At 52.8% G+C, this 21,226-nt stretch overlaps 1 protein-coding gene across 12 annotated transcripts in view; it reads right to left on the reverse strand.

Moving 5' to 3' along the window:
* The window catches only part of Camta1 (calmodulin binding transcription activator 1), a 772,653-nt gene that overhangs the window by 384,656 nt on the left and 366,771 nt on the right, over positions 1-21,226 (reverse strand). For all 12 annotated transcript variants that reach the window (XM_047559183.1, XM_047559185.1, XM_047559178.1 and 9 more), the window contains one exon: positions 3,544-3,679. In XM_047559183.1, coding sequence (XP_047415139.1) covers positions 3,544-3,679 — 136 coding nt within the window. The remainder of the gene's footprint in view (positions 1-3,543; positions 3,680-21,226) is intronic.

Here is a 21,226-nt window from a genome sequence, read left to right on the forward strand (position 1 = left end):
GGGGAGCCAAGATCTGGCCTGGCTTCTGAGATACCCTGGCACTCTTAGGAGAGAGGGGTAAACACCAGACAGGACAGTCAGGGCAGCAGCTGGGGCCAGAGAAAAGTCCAGGGATCCCAGAGGGGATCTTCCCACGGTCAGCCTCGCCTCCGGCAGACCTGGCACACAGACACGTGCTGTGCTGGTCCTCGAGGAGGACAGTGCTTCAGATCTTGCTCTCCGGGGACTGCCTAACTCCACTGGCCCTCCCTGAGGGGGCTCCAGGTAGGCAGGCAAGGATCTGCAGGGAGTGGGCCCCCTTCAGACCTGCTGAGATTTCATCTCATGAAGCGTTGACATCGCAACCACCTTCCTCTCCTCCCTGCCAACCTTTGTCATTCTGGAAGCTTATCGAGCTAGCTTCTCCTTGGCTCACAGACACAACGACTAATCATGGCCCTAACAGCTCGTCAGCTTCAAACACGGCTGCCCCCATCCTGTGCCTGACGGAGAAAATCAATGTGCAGTGAGACTGGCCTCTGAGAACAAAGGAAGCCTGACGCGGAGCCCCAAGCAGGGCTGGAGGTTCTCCTGGCCAGAGGGAAGGCTTACAGCAGCGCTGTGCTAAGTGGTAGATCCAAATGTCTTCATCGCCCCTTGAACTGAGGAAACCTGAGCGTGTGGCAGCAGAGCCACAGCTCGGAGACCCTATGCCAGACCTTCTGCCCCTCGCAGCGGGAGAGTGGCTGGCAGGCGCCGCCCCTGGTGTGAAGTAGGTACTGTTTGGGGGGAACGGCCTGACTGAATCCGCTGAGACAGGAAACCAGGTCCCAACGGGAGGGCTCCTCCTCCTGAGAGATGCAAAGCCCTGGGGCTGACCCCTGCAATTCCTCAGCCGGAAAAGCCTGCCCACTGGACTTTCCAGCTCTGGACAGAGCAGGCTAATCAGGAGCACTGCCGGGCAGGGGCTGAACCTGCCTGGAAAGTCCTTCTCCAGGGCTGCTTGAAACTCCACACCCACGTACAGCATTCACTGCAGAATCTCCCACTAGCAAAAGAGGGTGCCCATCCCCAGCACTAATTAAGAAAAACTCAAATTCGCATCGGACAAGGTGCCATCTTTCATCCGTTAGTGTGAAAGAGGGTGTGGGAGAAATAGTAATTTCCAGTGCCGGTGGGCATGTAATTAGTACAGTCACTTAGGAGCAATTTGGCTGTATCCAGCAAAACAGAAAATTCTTGTACCTTACAACCCAGCAATTCCTGAACCCGCTACATATGTGCACAAAGAGACATGCCGTGGATGTTTATGGGAGCACCGTGTGTCACATTGAAGATCTGGGAGGCATTTAGAAGCTCAAGCGTTTACCCAGTAGGATGCCACAGAGCCATTAACCAGGACAACAGGACGAAAGGGCCACAGCTCAGCCCGCACTCTCCAGGGGAAAGATGAGCGACTCGCACACACCCTCCGCACCAACTCCAAGAGCTCACTGACCGCCCGCCTCTCCCAGGAAGCGTCTCTGCTCATTGCGACCTCCCCCAGACTCCCAGGATGCTTATCCCAAAATCTGTGCACCTGTCAGCACTCTTAGTGGCCTTTGTGTACAGACATGGCTGTCTCCTTGAGCTGACCAGGAGGACAGAGATCAGGGCTTCTGCTTCTCCAGGGACACCACGCAGCCTTGCCAAAGGAGGTGCATGGTGGGGATTTGCTGGGTGGCTTGGGGGGACAATTTCCTGAGCTTGGAGGGAAAGGCAGCCTCACAACACGTAGCCACAGGTGGCCTGGAGGCCAAGCTCCTGTGTCACCCAGCAAGGCCTCTCCCGTCCCCACTGCCTGCACGGCCACCCCCGGTTCCCTTCCTCCATGTTGTGTGGGGCGCGCTGCAGCCCGCAAGTGTGAGACCACAAATAACTCCAAACATAAATATGGCCTAAAAATAGCCGTGAATCATTGTGATTCCATCCAGTGACAATTCTAATTTATAACACAAGGGAGGAAAATGAACACTGTGCCTTTGTCCCCGGGCTTCCGAGCGGCTGCTGAGGAGGAATTCCGCCTGCTGGCACTCAGTACCAGAAGTCCTGATTTACGTATCACTACAGATGAAATACGCCAGAAGCCACGGGCTGGCATGTGTGCCTGGTTGTGTGTGGATTCCCGCAGGCCTGTGGGTCCCCTGTGAGCAGCCCCTGCCCTCTCGGGCCCCGCCTACACTTTCTACCTGCTCTTCCCTGGTGGGAGATCCAGGTCCTCCCAGAGCAAAGCCCCATCTCCCTCCGCCCCCTGCGACAGTGGCTGGTCACGATCCTAGAGGTGGGTCCAGAGCAGCATGTTTGGGTAATCTGCATTTTAATGTCGCATGCAGTCAATTAAATCACCCTGTGCAAACACTGAGCACAGGAGAGTGGAGGGAACTGGAGTTTCTCGGATCGGGCTGCTCTTTGTTCATCATCATAAAGCATTGTTATTGGGTGTAAAAAAACCGCACAGGCATAAAACAAAAGTTCTCTCTGGGGGGAGAGTAATAAAAACCATTTGATGCTATTTTTAGCAGTCATAAATGCACATGATTAATACAGAAAAAATCATAATGAAAAAGTGCATCACAAAAAACATCAGTGTGGAACGGTGACCCATGGAACCCAAGGGTCCTCACCACCTCACCCTAGTGGCACGCTAGAGACTCAACACACCAACAGACCAGACGTCTCTCTTCTGCCAGTTTGAAAAACCAGGTGGATCGCAAACCAGCTTCTCAGCTCCTGGCCCAAGGCAGCTCCTGCCACACTCCTGGGGAAGACTCTCGGCAGAATCAGCAAGGAACGCGGAGGAGAGGGTGCTGGCTACCTAGCAGGTCCACGCCCTCTCCATTGACTGCTGGGACACCTGGCTCGGCCCTCAGATGCTGAGCATCAGGAGGGAGGGATTCCTCCACGGCCGCCCATGGCTGAGAACCAGAACAACTGCAAGGAACACAGGCTGCATCCAGGGACCAAAACCCAAGTCTGCCCGAGATCCCAAGACATTTCTGCACATGCCACCTCCACCACAGCCCTGAGAGAATCACACACACCTTGTGAGCCCATCTAATTATCTTGAGACTCTACTCAAGCTGAAACACCCAGAGGGAGATGGAAGGTTCGTCGGTAAAAGGGTGCGAAGCCCAGCTCTGGGGAAGGGTACCAGCTCAATGGGGGAGGCCAGAGAGGTTGCTCAAGCTGCTGCCCCTCTTCCCTGACACCTGCAAACTCCCAGCACACCCAGGGGCTCTTCTGCAGTGAAACCACACGTGATTCTGCAGGTACCTGGCAGACCCCCATCTACACACCAGTGCCTCCCTAGAAAGCAGAGTGCTTCAGTCACCCCACATTTCACTGGACACTTGAATGGAGACTAGTGGGTAAGAAGGCAGGAAAACAAAAGCAAGCCCCAGGGTCTCGGAAAACAAAAATTCTTTCAACAGAGGTGACTGGCATCAAATTACTCTCAAGCAATTCCATTCTCCAATGCAGCCCGGAAATGACATTTGGGGACAAGAGAGCCTTTCTGCTCTTTACCTCTACTCCCTGGACCTTGAGTTTCATGTGGTCCTCTCTGGTCGTTTTCCCATCTTTCCTCTTTTTCCAGCAATACCCATCTTTCCTGTACTTCACTTTCTTCCTGTTGTAGAGTATCATTGAGCCATTCTGTGGTCTGCAAACAACAAATGGTTAAGTTACCAAGAGAACCAAGTAGAAGACAAATTTATGAAGAAAGATATTGTAGACCAGTAAAAGTCTCTACAGAAAAGCAATATTCCACATTTGCTGGGACATAATTTTTCACCTTTTATTGTAGCTCCCTGGATTAACAGTGTTTTATGACCAGCCAAAATTTGCTTGTGGATTTGGTACCTAATGAATTAAATGTGTCAATGATAGGCTTAAAAAAATCCCCTTAGTAATATCCACAGACTAATCAGGATGTATGGCATGGGGGGCTGAGCTGTGCACTGAAGGGGAGGCAAACAGAGAGAGCGAGGGAGAGAGCCGGGGGTGCTGTGGCAGCCTGCAATATCTTATCTCTTGTAGAAGGATTTTCCACACATCTTTTAATCCATCACCCAGCATTAGGAAATAAATAAGTTTAAGGCAGGCGCTGGATGACTATGTTAAGAACAGACCAATGGCAGAGCCAGTTGCCGAGGCCACATGCTCTTGACTCATTGCCTGCGTGTAGATCACCGCTAGATATGGAAGAGCATCCCGGGCCTCCTTCCCGAGCAAGCCAAGTGCTGGTTCATTCCCATTTGGGCTTCAGCTGTCAGATAATGCCACGTACACTCATCTACGCAGCCCATAGCCACAGTATCTCAGGAAAATAGTTGCCCACTTGCTAAACACCAAGAGTACAGTGGCCATTCTTGTGACCTTTAAAAAGAACAAACCAAAGGAACCTTTAATTTTAAAAAAGAAAGGCTGCCTCGGCTGCATAGGGCAGAGGACCAGTATGAGCCTGTCTGCAGCTGCAGGGGTCGCATACTGGGTGGGAAACTCCAAGGCCCGGGGCAACTGAGGGCCCGTGCTGTGGTCAGCCACGTCCAGAGCAGGTGGAAGCAGGTGCACCCAGATCCAGCCTGCGGGGCCAGCATGCCCCCGCCCCTTCGGCCAGCTCTGCGTCACCCCAACCTGAATGCTTGCACTGGCAGGCCGGAGGGTCCTGCGCGCCGGCCGGCCTTCCATCTCGCCCTCGGAGGGTGAGCGAGCACGTTACACAAATAAGGCAAATGAAGTGGCTTCTGACGATGCTGGCTTATGTTTCTCTGCGACAGCAGAGCTAGGTGAGGATGAGCTGGCTGCCATTCCCCCGCCGCGGGGCCAGCACCTCCAGCCTCTCACTTTCCTCCCTCCTTTGAACAATGGGCCATATCACTGGCTATCCATGGCCTCATGCTCCGCTGCCCAGGGGGGGAAATCACAGCAGGGTGACTGCAGCTAATTGTTCCCACCCAACCGGACTGTCATTCAGCAGCAATGTGATGACTAAACATCAAGGCCGGGGAAGTCACAGACGCGGCAGGATCCCTGCACTGCATGGTCTCCGTCAGGGTGCGACTGGCTTGTGTCAGTGTTGGTCTCTCCCTGAGCCCAAGTCGGCTAAAACAATCAGGAGATGCTCCGCACGCTGTCACAATGCAGTCACCCGACGGTGTCTGTCTGCGCTTACAAGTCTGCATTGAAAACGGTTCCATCTGCTTCGATCCTTGAATGGCAGGTGGGCTCAGAGGGGCCAGCGAGGCCTGCCTCTTCCTCTTCAGCCTGTTCTAGCCACACCGAAAGCCCCTCTCCTCGAAGGCCCCCAAAGTCCAATTACTGTGCTTAAGGCTGCTGCCTCAGGAAGAAGCTAAGGAACGCGTTGGGTTCAACAGATGGACTACACGTGTGCCTCATCCCCTCACAGGAGGAGTGGCAGCCCCCATGGCAGTGTCCTGCAGGCAGCCCACCAAGGAAGGCCCATCTGCTGCAGGAGGCCCAACGCTGACCCCACCCAGCCTCTTGGGGGCCAAGACGAGACACGATTTTCTCTAGCCCTGACCTATTGAAACATGATCCATGAACCACGGCAGCCATTCAGGCCAACTGTCCCCAACTTGTAGTGACCCAAAGAGGGGGACTCCCCAAAACACTACCACATGCACAGGTGGAGTCACAACTGCACCCACCCCTGGACACCCATCTTGCTCTGGAGAAACCCTCTCTGGCATCCAAGAGTGGCCTGTCATCTGACCCTGTAGGAGGGACAGTCCCACAGGGAACGAGTCTGACTGAACAACCTCGCTGAACAGGCTCGTCGTAACCGGCAAGGACAGGCAACCCAGCAGGGTACCAGCCCATCCGATGCTGCTAGAACTTGCCTCTGCTCTGCCAGGTGGGGGGCCCCCACAGCACTAGTCCTGAGACCAGAACGGACGGGCTGCAGAAGGGCCCAAGTGCCCCAGTGAGGCTGTAGGCTGTCCCAGAATGTGTCACAGGGAGCCAGAGCTGGCCAGAGGGGGCTGAGGAAGGAAGGGCGAGGGGAGGGCGCTCTGGAAGGAACGAGGCGGGGCTGGCCACAGGGGTCATCCCAAGGGTGTCACACACTTCAGGACGACCTGAGGCAGCAGGAGCCTGGGAGCACGGGGGACAGGAGCGGAGCTGCAGGTGTGGAGGAGGCCTGGAGTTCTGCAACCTGACAACGTCACCCCTTCCGGGTGCTGGCCGCTGGCCGCTGACCGCGGTCCAGGGCTGCCAGAGCACAGGCGGGTCTGTTCTGTGCCTCCCTCTGTCTCTGTCCACGTGTTTTTTCACCTGCACACCAACCCCAGGAGGAGGCATTGTAACTCCCAGCCTATAATCAGTCTTCCCAACTGGCGGCGTCCAACAGGAGACCCTGAGCCAGTCTCACTCCAGAGCCACCTGGGGCCACTGATTCAGCGTGGTCTGCCACCAGCAGGGTCTGCAGCCCAGTTCTGTGCTGCTGGCGGCTGGGCACGCGCGCTCCGAAAGCACCTTGGCCTGGGACGGGGAATTGGTGGGTGGGGGTCAGCTCCCCACGCCAAGGTGCTCTGGGGGCTCCAGTGGCCTCTGAGAATGCCCCTCTGGTAGCAAGCTCAGTTCCCCACTGTGGGGACTTGCTGGCGGTGGTTCGTATGGTCCCCCTGTTCCTCTTTCACTCCCACACTCCCCACTGCTGTTTCCTGGGGTCACCTTCAGATAAACCGCTTGCCCACAGGCCTCCTCCCAAGGTCTCCTTCTGGGAGAAGCTGTGCCAGGCTGCGGCATGGCAGCAGAGCAGAGGGGCATCGAGGAAAAGAGCAACTGCAGGAGCCCTGTCCTAACGGGGCTGCTCGCCAAGTAACCCTCTCTCCAGGAGACAACCAGCTAGCAGAACCACTAGTGCTGGGTGCAAAGGATTGAAAGGTCACAGGGTCGGCAGAGCCTGCTGCAAACCGCAGCAGTAAAGAAACAGGCACAAACTGAGACACAGCTGCTGGTGATGGATTAGACCGATAGGAAAATGATGGGTGAGCCTATTTACTACAGAGAAAAAGAAAATTAAACACCTAGGCATAAATTTAACAGGAAATTCCCAAAACCTAGAGAGACAAACTATAAAAAAATCTAAAAGACAAAAAAGCAAGTTTTGATAAGTCATCTCAGTTGGAAAGTGTTAAGATCATAAAATGTGAATCTTTTCAAAGTTAACTTACAAATGTGATAGGATGTGATAACACTGAGAATCCCATCTGGATTTTTTTCTGTATCTAGAACATTTTATTATAAAGTTTATTTGGAAGGAAGAAACACCAAGAAGAGCCAGATAAACACCTGTGAAGATGATCAAGGCATAAGGACTAGCCCTCCCCTCTCTTAATATATACTGTAAAACCTCTATGTTTTAAAAACTCTTGGCCTGACACATAATAGACAGATCAACAGAATGGATCTGTAGAAAATCCAAAAGCATCCCCAGTTACACATACAAATTGAGTATGTACAATAAACAAGGTAACCCAAGTCTGTGGGGAAGGGGATTGGCGTTTCACTGAGTGGCGTTAGGGTTACTGGACAGGAACATGGAAAGCACATTGGAGACACCCCTCCGCCACACAGCAGCAGTGAGTCCACATGGCCAGAAGTTTCCATGGGACAAATAAAATCATGCATACTCTAGGAGACAATATGGGTGAATTCTACCATAACCTGAAAGAAGAAAACTTTCCTGATCATAATGCAAAATTCAGTAACGATATGTGAAAGACATAAAAATAAAACCGTGAGACTGTTTTGCAGAGTGGCCAAGACATCTCACATTCCCCAGGAAAGGTAGAAAGCTCTGATTTCTCCTCAGCCTCTCCAGCACTGGCTCGGTCTTCTGGATGGCAGCCACCTAGTGGGTGTGGGGTGGTTTTAATTTGCATTTCCCTAATGACTAATGATGTTCAGCATCTTTTCATGTCCTTATTAGCTATTCATATAATTTCTTTGGTGAAATGTCTATTTGAATCTTCTGCCCATCTTTAATTGAGTTACTTATCTTCTCATTTTTGAGTTGTAAGAGTTCTTTACATAAGATCTAAGTGCAAGAGCTTTATCAGATAAGTGACTGGCAAATGCCTCCCCCGTCCATGATTGGTCTTTTCTTTTTCTTAATGGTTTATTTGAAAAAGCAAGATGTTTTAATTTTGGTAAAGTTTATGCTATCAATTTCTTTTCTTTTTTTTTAAATTTTTTCTTAGCTGTAAATGGATTCAATACCTTTTATCTTGTTTATTTATTGTTATGTGATGCTAAGACTCTAATTCAGTGCCTCACACATGCTAGGCAAGTGCTTTACCACTGAGCTACGGCCCCAGTCCCTCAATATTTTTCTTTAGAAGTGTTTTCAGTGCCCTAAGAATCCCCCTAAGAAATTTTTTTAATCTAACCCAAGGTCACAAGAACACTTCCCACATTTTCTTCTAAGAGTTTTATATTTTTGGCTCTTACCTTTAGGTCTTTGATCCATTTTGCATTCATTTTTGTGGATGGCATGATGTTAGGGTCTAAGTTGATTTTTGCCATGTGGCTCTCCAATTGTCCCAGCACCATTTGTTAAAAAGAGAAAAAGAAACTCCTTTCCTTTTCTCTACCACACACTCCAGTGAGTTGCTTTGGTATTTTTTGCTACAAATAAATTGGCAAATAAAAGGCATTGTCCAATATCACATCTTGATTGTTATAGCTTTAAAGCAAGTTTTGGAATTAAAGATTACATATCCTCCAATGTTGTTCTTTTTCAAAATTGTTTTGGCTATTCTAAGTCCTCTGTGTTTTCATGTGCATTTTAAGATTAACTTGATAATTTCTTGGGGGGGCAGGAAGCCTGCTGGGATTTTGATAAGAGTTGCATTGACCCTAGAAATCAATTTGGAGAGAATTGCCATCTTAACACTATTGAGCCTTCCAGTTGCTTCCAATTAAGTGATTTTTAATTCTATTAATATGTAATGTCTCTCCATCTATATAAATCTTTAATTTTTCTCAGACAGACTTTGTAGTTTTTAATGTACAGGTATTACAATTTGTAAATTTATTCCAAATACTTTATTCTTTTTGATGCTATTTGTGAATGGAAATTTTCTTCATTTGGAATTGTTCGTTTCTACTGTACAAAAATACGATTGATTTTTTTCATATTGATCTTGTATCCTGTGACCTTGCTAAACTTGTTTACTAGTTCTAGTAAAGGTTTTTGTTGATTCTTCAGGATTTTCTACATCAGTAATCAAGCCACCCACAAATACACATCATTCCCTTTCCCCTTTCCATTGTGGATGCCTTTTATTTCTTTTTCTTGCTTCGTTGCACTGGCTAGAACCTGCAGGACAACCTGAACAGAAGTGGTGCAAAGAAAGACCTGGCCTTGGCCCTTTCGAGGGGACAGCAGCCAGTCTTCCACCTCTAAGTGTGATGCTGGCTACATCAAAGACTTAAAATCCTGTGAAAAGGGCTCAGGAACCAACCTGAAGAGGCTCCTGCTGACTAAGGATGGGATAATTTGATCCCTGACAGGAATAAGAACCATGGCGGACTAAAACACATCGAATATGTTCAGATCCATGACTTCACATTGATCCTGAAACAGAGGCAAAACAGACCACCGCTCTTTGTCTGAGGATGCTAGTGACCCAACACATTATTTTGAAAATTGGAAAAGAAAAAAAAAAAAAAGGTGGGAGAGAATCGGGTGCTCACTCCCCATACCTGTTACCACCCTTCTCAGATACCAGAGGTCTACCTCTGCAAGAGCACCCTGGCCAATAACGAGGGGGACTGAGGGAATTAGAGAACCGTCCTCTTGTCATCTCAAGTGAATTGATGCACCAGGTGTGGTCCACCGCCAACATGGCAAGAGAAGACAGCCTGGCACCCAGCGTCTCCCAGTGGGAGTACATTTGGCTTTTGTGAAGGAAAAAACTGCCCTTGAAATTGGACCTCCTGACCTAGCCTCCACTTTTTAAGGTTCCCCCAGGGGGCACTGGAACATGGCAAGGCCATCATAGGAACATCATCAGCAAAACCTGGACTGCAGAAAACTATAGGACAGGAGCTGGTTTCTTCAGCCAGTCTTCTGGCATTTGTGAAATAATTAGAATTTTGAATAATGACCAGATATTCAATGCTATTTTGCATTATTACTAATTACCTTTTAGAGAATTATATATTGAAATATTTACAGATGAAATTATGCAATGACTGAGGTGTGCTTCAAAATCAGTCAGAGAGGGGAGGCTGCATGAATGACAGCCTGGCCAGGCTCGGGCCGTGGTCTAAGGCACTGAGCACGAGGGAGTTTGCACACTAGTCTGTCCATATTTGTGAATGCTTGAAGTTTTCCATGAGAGAATGTTTTTAAAAAGAAGATCGCTGTGGGATTTGGAGTGCAATCCAGGTGACATCTTAAATCCTGGCTCCGCTCCTTATGCGCTGTGTGACCTTGAACAGATTCCTCGGTCTTCCTGTTGCATAACATAATGTACACACGGTGGCCAGCAGCTGCCAGCGCACAGTGCAGGCCTTTGTGCCTGGTAAAGATAACGAACCTGGCCCCTCCGTGTGGGTCCCCCGTGGGAGCAGGGGTGGAAGGACGGAGGGTCAGGAAATGTGGCTGTGGGTGCAGCTGGGACGCCCGTCGGGGCACAGTCCTGCTACTCGGCCAGCACCTTAGAGCACAGTATCTTTTTCAAATTAGGCCGACAGAAGACCATTAATGGTGGAAGACGCGGGGAGTGCTTTGAGAGGCTTCACGTGCAGATATTAAATAGGAATTACTGGGCAAGTCGGGGGTGGGTCCAGGACTGGGCTCGTTCTACAGAATGAAGTCGGGACACTTTGCGTTGTCAAACTTCAGACATGAGTGGGCCCAAACAGGTCTGGCTCTTGGCTCCTCCGGAAGCCCCGCTCTCTGTCACTAATTGATCACTTCTAGAACCTCAGCAGCCACCGGTCCCCTGCAGACTGTGGATACTCGGCCCCGGGGCACGGTGCTGCTGGCAGCCTGTCCCACCCGCTGCGTCCCTGGCCCAGGGGCTGTGGGTTTGCGCAGGCACACCAGCTCCACAACTCAAAGGCTGCCCTTGAGGCTTCCCTTGAAGAGCAGATGACGTTCTTGCTCCTAGTGGGACTCAGCGAACAACACCCAGAGGGCTGCCAAATGGCGACCACCGCAAAGAATTCTTCTCCATCTGGCACCCGAACCCTGGGGGGCACCTCCCTTTCTTCCTGTGCCTTTCTCCCTTCCCTCCTGCCTCGGGCACTCGGAAAGTCCTGGCCAGAGGACCATGAAGTGCCTGCTTTTGCACTGCATTGACCCCAAGTGTCAAAGTGATCCCCGTGACCAGGCACGGATGCAGTGTCCTGGAGCAGGGATGCTGTTCCCAAGCCAGTGCTGAATCTCCGTTCCGGTGGGCAGCTAGGACAGGGAAATGCCACCCTTAATTACAGCCGACGTACTTTATGCACCTGCACCTTCCCTTCTGATCTTTCCAACACAGAATGGCCTGATTTAAATGCACCATTAGAGGTAGGTGGCCTGGACCAAAATGTCAATAATAACCATGGCAACTACCGTGACAACAAGAGCTTCCATTTCACTGTGCTTTTTCCAAATGCTAGATGCAGGCACAGGCCTTTAGCCCATTTCTCATTTTAATCCCACAGTAGCTTTGATAAGTGGGTGTCATTATCCTCATTTCACAGGGACAATATTTAGAGCACAGAGAAGGGCGGAAACTTTCCCAAGATCACACAGCCCAGAAGGACAGAAGCAGGGAGAGGCCACTGCCCTCCTCCCAAGGCACCTCCCAGCCGCCCCTCTTCTCTTGTAACCACCAAGATATCCCCAGGCCCACGGGATCCAGCAGCAGCAGCTGCCCCATGTAAAGGAAGGACGGAGGGAGGCTGGTTTAAATTGTCCGATGGTTCTGCCTTTTGTTGCAAGGGAGGAAAAGAGCCTGGTAAAGGAATGTCCCCGCCGCTTATCTCTCCTCACACAAACCCAGTGAGAGCCGTAATTGATGGCAGGCGCTCAGCAAGGTTGATAGGACGCCAGACGGACCCCAAGAAGCCACAGCGACAGCCAGATCTCCTGGGAAGGGGCTGGTTTATTAACCTGCAGCCTGGCGCCTGCTTCTGACTTGTTTATAGGGTCCTCACGATTTGGGGGACAAGGAGCAAGAGAGCCTGTCACAAGTGCTCCCCACCGGCCACTCCACGCTGCTTATGGAATGATAGGGAAGAAAGGGCCGTCGGCCGGCCCAGGCTGCAATCTGCCAGATATGAAAACCAATTGCTTTTCATAATAAATTCCAGCTGGAGCCATAGAAATAATAAGGATGAGGAGAAGGTAACACCAATTTGCTTTATTTGATTAGCCCCTTCTTGGGCGGTCCAACCCCAGCTTCTTTTCATTAAAATAAGGGCAAATTGAAAATCGTAAAAGGCTTTCTTATCAGAGAACAAATGACTGGGGAGATGCATAGGCCTAAAAGCCCCCCGTGAGCCACACGGCGCCTGCGAGGGCGCCTGCTCTTGCTGTTTCAGATGAGCAGGTCCCAGGAAGCCAGGGCCCAGGGAGCTGCCCCTGAGGACTCCCGGCACCCGTTTCCATTCTTCTGAATAACAGGAGAGACAGCAGGAGACCAGGAGCTGCTGCCTCGTGTCGTGGGTCTCACGGGCCCACCAAGGCCTGCAAGGCCAGCCCGACAGCCAGGCATGACGACAGCCCGCAGGTCAGGGCCCACCCCTGCCTCCAAGGGCAGGACGTCCAGGTGGGCGCTGAGCAGGGCAAGCCCAGGCTTCCGGAACTCTGGGTGCAGTAGTCCTGTGTGCTTCCCAAGGACCACTAAATGCAGCTGGCTAACCACAGTTCTGTCTATATAAATTGTCACTGGAGGTCCCTGAAAAGAGAAGCGACCCATATGCAGATATGGTAACGGCCAGGGATGGGTCTAGAGCGAGTCTGGAGGGATTCACAATGGCGCCGTTCCCAGGGCTCCCGGGTTCGCCTTCGATTCTATGACGACATTCGGTGACTCACTCGGTTAATACATGTTGAGGAGCTATTATGGGCTGGCGCATCTGGGGGCTCTGGGAGCAGTGGAGGACTCTCAGAAGTCTGCCCTGTGCAATCCCCAGAGCCAGAGAAGGGAAGAGGACCCCAGGGGGAACAGAGGAGCGTGGTGGCCAACTGCCGGCAGCGGGGGCCAGCCACGGGTCGTGGGCGCTGGAATGAGGTGGCCCTCACTTCCAATGTGAGGAAAGACACAGGTTAACCAGACAGTGCAACCACAGGAGTGGCAGTGAGCGAGAACAAGGACTGGCTCCCAGCAGAAGGATGACCCAGAGCGCGGGACACACTGACCTCAAGTGACAACCTGCAACTTGCAGTGAGGAGCAGCTCAGGGTGCGGCTGGGTCCCATCCCAGGGCTTGGCTCCTCCCCGGAGGAGAAGGGGAACCGTGGGGATAGGAAGCAGAGCGGGCATGGCCTCCCAGACTGGCAGATCTGGCTCAGCCTCCATCTCTCCAACTCCTAAACAGCAGCACCTAGACCCCTGTCTAAGCAGTGAGTAATCAAGCACTTGGTGACTTTCTTACAAACACAGGGAAAGCATCACTTGCCTTTAAAGATTTCAGTCAATGAGGAGGCAAAGAAAAGAGCGGTTTTAAGATGGAGGAGAGGACATAGCAACCCCTTCCTTGGATTCAGTACAACTGCAAAGAAGGAGAACCTTCCACTCCTGCTGCTTGGTGCAGCCCAGACCCCTGGGGCCCCAGCCCCGGGGAGCACCAAGAGCATCACTCAGATGCCACCCAGCGTCTGGCTCGCGTTCCTCCCCACCACTGTCCCATCTGGCCAGAGTCCATGCCTCCACAGTGGCGCCTGGCGCTCCATGGCCCTCACCTGTCACATTCCAACACTGATACTTTATTAATAATCCAATGTAAATCTGAGAGAAAATTAATGTGTCATCTCCTTGCAGGAAGGACTAAACATCTCAATGTGAGGGTCTGCTAAGCTGTCATTTATCATTAGCATGCAATTCAAGGCAGGCTTCCCACACTCTGGTGGGAGCTTTGGAGACAATGAATCTCGGGGAATTAGCTTCTGGGCCAATTATTCCTGTTTCCCCCACCTACCTAAGAGATAAATTCTGTCTCAGTGGGAGGGAAAAAAATAAAAAGAAGAAGAAGAAAAGGAGGAGGAGGGAGTTTGCTATTCTCCTTCCTGGTTGAAATCAATTTTTCTCAAGGAGACGAGGCAATATTCATTTTGTGAGAAGGGAATAGGCTATCCGCTAAAGGCCAATAAATGGAGCCATTCTGATGAAAACTTCCTCAAATCAAATGTAGGGGAACCTCTTAATGGGCTTTGTTCTTCTTTTCCATAATCCATAACTATTAAGAGAAAGATGGGCAGGCAGGGCCGATGCTGTACAGGGAGCTACGGGAACACCAGCCGGGCCTCTTCCAGGTGGGTGGAGAGGTCAATGGACATTGTCCCTTGCTCCACCGACACATGTCCTAAATGCCAGGCACTGTTGCAGGTCCTGGGGACACAGTGGCACATGAATGAGCCTGTTTGGTCCTCAGGGAGTTTATAGTCCAGGGAGGAAATGGGCCGATACATACGCAAACTAATAAAAGCAGATAAGTACTACAAAGAGAAAACTCAAGACAGGAATTCTGAACATTAAAATAGAATTGTTTTGTCTAGTAACTTTTTTTATCTTTAGTGCAAAACATAAAAATGCACTCTGGCAAAGTCATGCTTCTGGTTCCAAAGCCATCAGGACAGGCAGCGATGTCAGTCCACCCTGGCAGCGGGAACCAGCCGTCAGCAGCAGGAAGTCCAGCGCCAGCCTGGGGCTCCCTCCATGCAGCGGGTGCCTGGCTCAGCCGCCAGGGTGGCATTCCAGGTGACCACCCCCGCCTCTGCTGGCCGACCACACTGTGCCCTCCAGCCCCACAGCCATCCCAGCCCAGCAGCTCATGGCCACAAAGCTGAAGGGCCCTGGGAGGAGGAAATGGGCGTGGGTCTGGGGTCCTCAGCAGACCCTGCTCTCTCTGCTGGCCTTGGACTGACGGCGTCCCCCCATCACAGGATGACGGGCCCCTGCCCGTGCTCCCCTGGCATCCCCTGCATCCCCGCCTGGGCACTTGGCAGGCTGAGCTGCTCCTGAAATCGCAGCCAGGGCAGAGCCCATGCTTGTTTGATTGAGCTCAAAGGAGTGGCTCATCTGCTCAACCCCAGGCAGGTTCTAGTGGAGCCCCCTCTACGGGAGAAAGGCCCCCATCTCAGGGGTTGCGCAGACTCCAGGTCGCGAGCAGCTGGTAGAGCAGGACTTGGCCAGGTCTGTGGGATGCAGCGGGCTCTCCCCGACCCCAGGTCATCACTCAGCAGCTCGGAGCCATGCCCCCAGCAGCCCGTGCGCTGCCACCTCTCCTGCCCACCCTTCCCCCCAGACCTGGCCTGCATGGCCTCAGCTATTTCCAAACTTCACACTCACCATCAGAGGGTGAAGACGGACCCTCGTCAGACCCCACTCAGGGAGGACACCCATGGGCTCCTGCTCAAGGCGCAGGTGCAGCTGTACCCCAAGGCGGGAGCCCCTTGCCGTGTGACTGCACCGACCTACTCCTCTCACATGTAGGCGACCCAGGCCACATCCCAGGCTCCCGTGGGATGCCAGTGGCACCCCAGCTGTGGGCTTGGAGCAGTCATTCTGGGCTCGACGCAAGCTCCTCGAGAAGGTAAGCCTCTGCCCCAGGCCAGGCCAGGCCTCAGTGACCTAAGCCCTCGTCTCTCAGAGACACCACAGGTACCAGCTGTGTGCCACCTGTCCACTGGCCTGGCTTCCAGGGACTGGGGAGTCTAGAAACCGTCTCGATTGCCACCTGCCTGCCCTTCCCCTGGACCCGGAAACAGTGCCCTCTCCCAGGGCTCGCCCTGAGTGCCCCAGCCATGGCAGGGCTGCAGCCTTCCTCCACCTTGACCAACAGCGGGCTGCCGGAAGGAGCGCCAGGACCAGGACAGTGACCTTGGTGCACATGGGGACTCAGGAGGCAGGGAGAGTCTGGAGGGAGCAGAAAAGGAGCTTCTCAGGAGGAAAGGCCTACCAGGGACGAGTGTGGGGGGCCCAGAGCAGGAGCCAGCAAGTCAGCAGGACACAGAGGCCATGTGGCCTCAGGAGCCCAGAGACCCAGGAAACAGGAAACGGAGAACACAGGCCCAGAGTCGGGAAGTACCTGGAGCGCGATTCGGTGGCTCCTCCTGGTTTCCGAGGACTCTGACCCCCTGAGCCTAAAACTGCGACTCCAGGTCAACAGGAGGCGTGTCCCAACCCAGGCTGGGGCCAGGTGAGGAGCCAGGCCGCAGGCACCTTCGCAGGGGGCACCAGCACCAGCTCCAGAATCCTCCACAGGCTCCCGCCTCTCCCCCTTGACCGGGCAGCTCGGGAGCAGTGAACGCTGAGCCCGCCCCTGAGGTCAAAGGATCCCTGGGAATTCTCCACTGGGCCTCCAACGGCCTCCATTTTCTGGAGCTTCTGGGCCCCAACCAGCCCCTCAAAACTCCCCGAAGAAGGTATTTGGCTGAAAGTGACAATTCCAGGCCCCGTGTTACGGTCATCTGTGACCTGGAGTGCCAGGGGCTCCATTTCCTTCCTTTTACCCATTCGCATTTCAACTTTTCTACAACAAACATTTCATTTTAAAATAAGAGAAAAGGGGAATCTCTGCTACTGAATCCGAAGGGAGTGGCACCTAGTTCCTAAGGAGGCCTCAGCTGAGCCTGTCTCTGAGCCGCCGGGGCGGCTCCCCTGGGCTGGCTCTTGTCTCTCCCGGGGCTGGAGCCCACCCAGTCCTGGCCCCCCTTCAAGCCTCCTGGTGGTCTAGCTCACAGGTCCACTTCTGCCCTCGCACCCTGAGAGTGAGGCCTGTTCTACGTCTGCGCAGATTCTGGGAAGTCCCAGCTGGCAGGAGCCAGGGATGGAGGACTGAGGGGCCCGACGGAGCAGGGCCGTGGCAGACAGCGCCCTCGTTCCCTGCAGCTCTTCCCTGGCTCCCTGCCCACCTGGGCCCGGCCTCACACCGCTCTGTGCCCTGTGGGTGCTGCGCTCTGCACGCCCTCGGCCTGCTCCGGGCGGCCTTCCCCACCCTGCCCCATACACTCCTGATGCAGGCAAAGCCCTCCCATCTGGGCTCAGCCTGCTCCACCACCCCTGCCACACAAGCCGGAAGCCCTGCGACCCAGCCCCTGCACTGCCCGCCACCCCTCAAGCCTTGGTGGCACCATACACACCATTGTCTTAGCCCAAAGAGCCCCAAAAGTGCAGCTGTGAATCATCAGGCTGCCATTTCAAACCCAGAGCTTCAACCCCTGGTCCAGGCCCAAGACCCCATCTGGCTCTTCAAGGCCTGTCCCAGAGGCCCCTGCTTCCCACCCCTCCCAGCACGCAGCTCCACACCGCCTCTGTGAGGACAGTCCCCATGCCCCTCCCCAGGCCCACTCGTGACCTCCTTCATGACAGCCAGTTCCCTGTCTGCCTCCCCAGAAGGCAGGAAGCCCCTGGGTGGCCACGTGGCTCCGTCTCGGTCTTCTAAGACACAGAAGAGTGTCTTCAGTCTCCAAACAGATTTCCAAAGTCCCAACTGGAACTAGGGACAGAGGTGATCATGTGGGCCTCTCACACCCCAAGAGAGTCAGCAGGAGCTGAGCACCATGTGTCAGGAGCTGTGTGGAGCCTTCTGAGTCTCGAGATGACTATGCAGTAGGCATCAAGGCCCAGAGAGGTTCCCCAGGTTCCCCAAGGCCACACAGCCATGACAGTGACGCCAGCTTTCTCAGGAGGTCTGACTCCAGGCACACGTTCAGACCAAGCTGCATCCCCGGGGAGCTGGTTAAAAGGTACAGAGACTCACACCAAGAAAGACCTGGCACGCACCCAGTCAAAGGGGGCTTCTGGGTAGTTTAAATGCCCCTTGGTGTTACACCCATTGTCAAATCTGTATGCACCCAAGACGGAAAGGTGAAATCCAGACTTGGAAGAGCCTTGACAGCATCCTGGCTTGCTGGGTTCGCCTCCGACCCTCCTTAGTTACAGCCTGAGTCGTGCCCAAGGGTTTGGTCAACAGAGAGCTCCACAGCTCTTCTCTCCAGAGCTCGTAAACAGGGCCCTGTGGTCTCCCAGCCATGATGCTCCCCTAATCATGTTACTGCAATATTAATAAGGCTGTTTAATGCAACCAGTTCCCTCTAAATTGTCACATAAAATTTGGCAAATGTCAGACACATCATTTAATAGAAAATGATGTTTTACTGTCGGGGAGCTAGGTGGCTGAGAAGATGAGCAAAAAGCCCTGCGATGACCTTAGGCAGGTTGAAGGGACAAAGCACTCCCGGCCTGGGGCCACCCGGGGCCCTTCTTCCCTGGCAGTCAGCAGCGATCCTCAAATTCCACCCTGTGGGGACACTGGGCAGGATGCGGGGGGGGGGGGGGGGGGGGGGCGGAGCTAGGACAGGCTCGGAAAGAAGCTGCTTCCGTCCTCCAGCATGCAGTCTTGTTGGAGCAGGAGACCGCCAGGTGTCCTGTTTCTGTCACTCCTCATGGTGCCCCTTGTTGTCCTGGAATTGTCATTCCCATTTTAGGAAACTAAGCTCCCAGGAACACTGGCCCACCAAGGAGCCCTTAATGATAACAATGAGGCAGGTCCACAGAAGCAAATCCGTGTCATGAGAACCATTTAGGAAAGGATGGGGTTATCCCCACCGAGTTGGGTGCACAGGGGCCCAGAGACACGGAGTGACGTTCACTGTGGCCTTGTTTATGAGGAGAAAAGCTTGGAAGCCACCTAAAAGTGCTTCTGTTAATAGCTTTGGTAAATAAATCATAGTGTGTTCATGTGACGGAATAGCACGCAGTGATTAGGAAAGATGTGCATGTCTATATTCGGCGACACAAAGTGCTCCGTGGCTTGTTTTTTTTTTAATTGCAAAGTAGCTAGTACGCCAGACGCTCACATCGGCCCTGATTGCGGGGAGCGGACTGCAGAGGATCAGGGCAGGGGAGAAGGCATCATGGTGCTCAGTGTCAGGGGACTGTTCTTCAGCGAGCTCGTACTGTCCCAGTCAAAGAGAAACATGGAAGGACAGGGGTTGCTGATTAACCAACTCTGCCCCATCCAAGGGACACAGAGGCGACAGAGCCCAGTTTTAGCCAGGAAGAGGCAAGAGGAAACCACCAGAGTAAACAGCTGTGAAGCCCACAGGCAGGCGAAGAGGGAGGCAGTGAGCTCAGAAGCCCCTTTTACTGTGGGAATCCCTGCCTGTGCAGCCCTGAAAGGGCCTTCTTCAGAAGCGGGTGTTGGCATGAAGGAAGCTCTCACTGGATAAAAAGACCCTTTTGGAGCCTCATGGTATGTGGGTGCATTCAACCCAAAGCAGGTGGCTACACAGGCCGTCTCCCAACACTCAGCCCTCCCAAGAGACACCGGCCAGGGGGTCAGGATCCCGAGCGCAGAGGCAGGGAGTGCCGTTCAGGGGCCTCTCCGGGGTGGAGGGAGGGACCACACTCAAGCAACGATGGGAGCCAGGCCCTGCTGTCACTCACGCTCTTCCAGCAGGGGACATGTGGCCTCATCAGAGGAGGGTGGGTGCCAGGGTCTGACCTGGGATGCTACTCTTGGAAATCAGAGCCAACCAAGAGTTTACGGGTGTGTGCGACCGTTCCCAGGAGGAGACTGCTATGGAATGGATCTGGAGTGTCCCCAAAGGCTCATGTGTTCAGGCTGAGTCCCCGACGCAACAATGTTCAGAGGCAGGGGCTTTGGCAGAGTGATTGGACCATGAGGTCTTTGGCTCCATGGGTAGCTGACTCCTGGGACATGGTAGAAACTGTGGAGGAGTCGTCCCTGGAACAAGCCCTGGAAGGGTATTTCTTGTCCTCAGCCCCTTCCTCCCCACCCGTCGGCTTCCTGCCTTTTGTGGTTGGAGCAACCCTCCTCCACTGCACCCTTCCACCATGATGGCTGGTCTCCCCTCGGGCCCAGAGCAACAGAGCGGGCCGACCAGGGACTAAATCCCTGAAACCGTAACTCCAAAAAGAATCTTTCCTCCTCTGAGTTGTTTTTCCTGGTCTTTGTCACAGCGGATGGAAAGCTGATTAACACAGGGAACAACGTGGAGAAGTAAGGCCCAGCTGGCCTGCTAAATGTCCTGGACTCTCCTTGCTTCTCTGGGATAATTATCAGCATCGATATGGTGCTGGGTACCCACCTCACCACTCACGGGTGACTGGACCTTCTAAGTGTTCTCAGAACCATCCCCCAAGGTCAGGAAGTCCAAGCTCAAGAAATCCAATGCTTAGGCCAAATACCCCTACTGCTGATGAGAGACAAAGTTCTCAGGACATTGTTGGGGCAGGGAGGGAGGGTGATGGTGGAGGATGGGGTTTGCTGGGAGAATAAGAGAGATTTGAAGGGTATCTAGGTTGGTTCCTTAGCTTGGCTATTGTGGATTGAGCTGCTGTAAACATTGATATGGCCACGTCACCTAGTGTGCTGATTTTAATTCCTTTGGGTATAGGCCAAGGAGTGGGATAGCTAGGCCAAATGGTGGTTCCATTCCAAGTTTTCTAAGGAATCTCCACACTGTTTTCCAGAGTGGTTGCACCAATTTGCAGTCCCACCAGCAATGCAGGAGTGTACCTTTTTCCCCACATCCTCATCAACATTTAGTGTTACTTGTAGTCTTGATAATTGCTATCTGACTAGAGTGAGTTGAAATCTCAGTGTAATTTTAATTTGCATTTCTCTAATTACTAGAGATGTTAATATTTTTTCATATATTTTTTGACCATTCATATTTCTCCTTCTGTGAATTGGATGCTAACCCAAAAGAGGGGAGGGTAGGGAGGGGAAGCCTAGAAGTTCATTGGATTAGACAAAGGGGAATGAAGGGAAGGGGGATAGGAACAGTAGAACGAACCGGACACAGCTCTCCTATGTTCATATGTGAATACACAACCAGGGTCACTCCACATCGTGTTCAACCACAAGAATGGGATCAAAATTGTAATCAGTTGCACCTTGTGTATGTATAGCATGTCAAAATACACCCTACTGTCCTGTATATCTAAAAACAACAAATAAAAAAAAAGTGAGAGAGATTTGGCTGTCAG

The sequence above is a fragment of the Sciurus carolinensis genome, chromosome 1 (genome assembly GCF_902686445.1).
Source record: "Sciurus carolinensis chromosome 1, mSciCar1.2, whole genome shotgun sequence".
Taxonomy (NCBI): Eukaryota; Metazoa; Chordata; class Mammalia; order Rodentia; family Sciuridae; genus Sciurus; species Sciurus carolinensis.